At 37.9% G+C, this 4,934-nt stretch overlaps 1 protein-coding gene across 3 annotated transcripts in view; it reads right to left on the reverse strand.

Moving 5' to 3' along the window:
- LOC107086384 (myeloid leukemia factor 1-like) overlaps positions 1-4,934 on the reverse strand; it is a 15,027-nt gene that overhangs the window by 8,477 nt on the left and 1,616 nt on the right. For 2 of the 3 annotated variants that reach the window (XM_015377281.1, XM_015377279.1), the window contains exon 2: positions 3,273-3,441. In XM_015377281.1, coding sequence (XP_015232767.1) covers positions 3,273-3,441 — 169 coding nt within the window. The remainder of the gene's footprint in view (positions 1-3,272; positions 3,442-4,934) is intronic. The other variant, XM_015377280.1, reaches the window with a different exon arrangement.

Below are 4,934 nucleotides of genomic sequence, written 5' to 3' on the forward strand. Positions count from 1 at the left end.
AAAAAAAAAAAAACGGTGTTCCCCTTTATGCTCCTGGTAATTATTTCTATTATTTCTCCTAAAAACAGTGCAGACTATATAAAATGTTAGTAAAAAGACAGTTCATTTAAATCATCTAATAAAACATTAGTGTTGTTATTAGACATTGCTTCTGTGAACAGGTGCCTCAATGAATGAAGGCTCTAGTCTACAGGTGTAATGTGACCCTGGCAGTGGGTCAGTTCGGGCAACTAGTGCAGGCGTCCAAACTCATGTCAATATTGCAAGATGGAACTGTGGCTGTTTGAGCTTACAAACATATTTTGGACCCATATGTGTGTGTGTTTCAAATGTATCTCTGTGTGCACATTTGCGCCTGTGATACTGGAGAACAGCTTGGGAGCGAGCTGTCTGTCATCTAGCAGCTAATGCACCAGCGATGCCAAGTTCTGCGAAACAGATGGCTGAAAGGAGCAACAATGAGAGAATAGAGCGGCCAGTGACATCTGAACATAGACTACATGCCATGAAAAAGGCAGATATCTGAGCGCCACTTAGGATTTAACCACTGCTGGACTGAGCTTCCTCTGAAACGTTTGCAATTTATTTTTTTTTTTTTGAGTTTTTTCCTGACATTAATAAACATGGGATATACCCGCTTATGCAGTTTTTGTTGCATGCATCTTTGCCGTGGTTTATTACTCTAATGATTGTCACTATTAACGGTACTCGATAATTGGGTTTTTATATGTTGACTAAAACACAAAATCTTTGTTTTCTGTCACAGTAACTTCAAGTGGACTGAAATGCAGCTTTCTTGCCTTTTAAATGAATACTTAATAATTTTATCAGTAATTTTACAGAGAAACATAAAACAAACCCATAATCATTAATAAACTATTCTCATAATGGCCTTTTTTCTACAGTAGCTACTATCACTGTGGTTCTTTAGTGAAGTAGGATGAACCCTCCAGCTCCTTACAGCAGAAAGCAGAGTGCTTGGGACTGAGGTCACACCTCTGATGTAAGCCATTATCAAGGATAAATATACCAGCTCTCATGGGACCTTGGATTAAAGCAGGTGACTCACACCAACTTTGACTCAGGGGATCAAATATACACCACTACTCTACATCCAGTACATGTTCTTATCACGCCAGATAAATGAATACCACAATAGTACTGAGCAAAGCAGATGTAGATGCAGATGTTGAATCTGTCATTACATTATCTGCAAATAAGTGTTTGGATTGATGCTGTGTGGCTTGTAATCTCATTTTTATGTCTGGTTAAATTGTTTCTAATCTGATGTAAATAGCTGGTGTCATACATTCTCTCACTAAGCAACCTTTTAGGATAATAAGGTACCTATACTGTTTCATACCCTTAACTTCAATGTTATTTTGAGACGATTTTGGGAATAAGAGTTTTTTTTTTTACAATAAAACTATAAATCATGTAGAAAGATCAGCAAAAAAATACATTACTGGCTTATTTTCAGTGCAGCAACCACAAAAATCAGGTCATCTGGTTCTAATCTACATTGCTTACCCTGAACCAGAACCAAACACAGAGAAGCAGCGTTTAGTTGTTATTTTCCACTGATCTGGAAAAAACTCTAGGAAAAATGTGAAAGTCCAAATACCATAATTTTGCTTTAAATCACATAAAAAAGATTTTTGTTAAAAGTGGCCTTTAAAGTTGTAGAGCGTCTGTTCCAACCGTTACATTTCTGAATTCTCCCGAGTGCTGCCTGACTACATAAGTGAATAAAGTGAATGTGATTGGTCGTTTATCAAGGGGGCGGGATGTTATGGCGGAAAGTTTGCAAGCATGTTTTGTTGTGGCCAGTTTGTCGGAAGCATCTTGTTGACCAGTTAGAAACTTAGTGCTAGTAGGTTCCCAATGAGAAATTACATTTGGACCAAGTAGCACTTAGCAACAACACTGTCAAGGAACGCTATGGACAGCGGAAACATGCAAGAGGAGGACAGTTTTGTGTCGGAGGTCGTGGAGGAGTCTCCTCCATCATACATTTTTTATTTAGAGGAGGAAAGCGGGGACGAAGTTGTAGAGGAAGAGGACGCCAGGGCAGCAGAAGCTTGCTTTGGTGTAAAAGGCTTACAGCCGTTCATGTTTGAGCCCTTGGCATCAGAGATTTGTTAGAGAACATCAGTGAAAAAACAGCATCATAGAAAGCAAGGAACACCCCAGATGAGTCAGTTTGCGTCGCAGACAATAAAGGTTTTGCACTCCGCAGTAAATTCTTCTGTTGAAATGTGCCGAAAAAGAATGTAATTGTTTAAATTTGAGGTTCTCAGTCCTGGTCGCCCGAGTATGACTATCCTGCACATTTTAGGTGTCTTCTTGGTGCCACGCACCTGACTTATATTAAGGGATGATTAACAGGCTTCTGCAGCATTTGACGACCTCTAAACATGCAGCACACTGGTGCTTGAGCAATAGGATTGAGAACCACTGATTTAAATAAAACTTGTCTAGTTATAGAGTTGGATAAAAAGGGGAGGTGACTTAATATGTGGAGGGAGTTTTAATATGTGACTTTATGGCTTTAATGTGAAATGAAACAAATAAAGCACAAAAAAAAAACACCATACAAAGCATGGTGGTGGCAGCATCATGCTGTTGGATCCTTGAGCAAAGACCCTTAACCCGACACTGCTCCCCTAGGGGATGGGTTAATGCAGAGAGTGAATTTCGTTGCTCTGTACTTGTGACAGTTTAATGACAATAAAAAGCTGGATATGCATGTTTGTAACTATAAGGTGAATAATGCCACTGCTCTTGCACTAAACTGTAGTGATGCTGCCTCACCATTTTCACCATAGACACCCCTCAAAAAAATCAGAGAATTCTTCTCTAACCTATATGTATAAAAATGATCTATTGTCGGCAGCACATCTGAGAAGCATTAGGCAAAAATTAGAGGGGCTCCTTAACTAATTGTCCAAGAAGTCTGTGCTTCTATTTACAATAATGTATTGGGTTGGCGGAAAAATATGCTATTAATAGCCCTTCTAACCGTTAAGAGAGGCCAAAGGAATTGCCCTTCTACAAAACCAGACACTAACATGGGCAATCGCCTCTGCAAGTAGAGTATCAGTTACAGTAGAAGTGGACAGCCTCCCAGCCTGGCCTTAGTAAACACAGAACCGGACAGTTGAAATGTGGGAAAAAAGCAGGGACGAGCATAAATGATAACCAAATGGTAGCACACCGGCTACACTAGAGGAGATATGTTCTTTTTGTTTTACAGTCTATGTTCTTCTCACCCTGTGCTGGTTTCTGAGGGAAAGAGATGAGCTTGGAGACTCTGCTACATTACGTCTGCGGTTTCTCCCATCTGTGATGCTGGGCATGGAGGATGCACCAAATGGTTCGGAGAAGCTGCGCATCATCTGCCTCATGTGGTCCCTATGAGCAGAAAATGGATCGCTGCTGCTGGTGAAAAAAAAAAAAAGGACATCTTAATGTTCGCACATATTCTAAAACAGAAAAAAACACGTCATTGTATGTTATTTCATGTTGCAGAATGTGGCACTTGCTGTGAAGATAAAATCTTAAAAAACATGTGACGTGTATATGTACAGCATGCAACCCTATGAGTCAACACTTTGTGGAGACAATTAAAGCTGTAAAGTTTAGGTGGATGGCTCTATTGGCTTTGAAATCCTTTATCACGGAAGACCCCAAACCAGGTCCAAGAAATGTGTCTGTGGGCATCAATTTTCTGCACAGCTTCAAAGTTAATATCTCTACATTTCTAACACCCAAATTCTGAGATAAAAAGTTACTATACTTCTATTATATCTTAAATTTCTTAATCTTCCTCTGTTTCTTTGTTTCAGGAATGTACGGAAGAGGATTAGCGCCAGTGAAAAAATAAAAAAAGTTAGCCCGGTTTTTTTTATTTTATTTCTGTATAAGAATTCTGAATTTACTTTCAGAATTCTGACTTTTATCTCAGAATTATGACTTTTATCTCAGAATTCTGACTCTTTTCTCAGAATTATTACTTTATTCTCAAAATTCTGACTTTAATCTCAGAATTATGACTTTATTCTCAGAAGTCTGACTTTATCAGAATTATGACTTTAATCTCAGAATTCTGACTTTTTCCTCAGAATTCTGAATTTAATCTCAGAATTCTGACTGAATTCTGACAGCTAACAAACATGTAAGCATCAAGCCGTAGCCAAGTCTGTTTTAGAGACTAGCTCTCTTGTTTTAATCACCTTCTGCTCTTCCATTAATTAAATAGCATCACAAGAGACCCCTCAGGCATGTAAAAAGTCACCTAATTCCGCCATTTTCCACCAATGTGTTTCTGGCCCTCCCAAACAACTCACATATTTTTCAGTGATGCTGAGTGTTCCCACATCTCTTCCTTTATGGTGCCCATCTATATTAAGATCCAAAATTCTGAGATTAAAGTCAGAACTCTCAGATTAAAGTCAGAATTCTGAGAAAAAAAGTCAGAATTCTCAGAAAAAAGTCAGAATTCTCAGAAAAAAGTCAGAATTCTCGGAAAAAAGTCAGAAATCTGAGGTTAAAGTCAAAATTCTGAATTTTTTCCCCATATTAACTAAATTAATATTTAAAAATAAGTTAACTTTTTTTTTTTTTTTCCAGTGGCGCTTATCCTCTTCCGTAATATGGAGTTGTAAAAACATGCACGTCAGTGAAAAATAAATAAATAAGAAAAGTATGACCAGTTTTATATTTAGACCACAGCAGCCCTTTTCAAACAGACATATTTACTGGTGTTTCAAACCTTTGTTTTTCCTAAAATGTATAGCAACAGTAAAATATAGTTTAGTAATGTTGTAAGAATTTCCAATGCAGGGTTTTTAATAGTGCACTTACCTTGTAAAAAACTCAGATTTCTGAGATTAAAGTCAGAATTCTGAGAGAAAAAGTCAGAATTCTGAGAG

This window comes from Cyprinodon variegatus, unplaced genomic scaffold (genome assembly GCF_000732505.1).
Source record: "Cyprinodon variegatus isolate N-32 unplaced genomic scaffold, C_variegatus-1.0 Scaffold150, whole genome shotgun sequence".
NCBI lineage: Eukaryota > Metazoa > Chordata > Actinopteri > Cyprinodontiformes > Cyprinodontidae > Cyprinodon > Cyprinodon variegatus.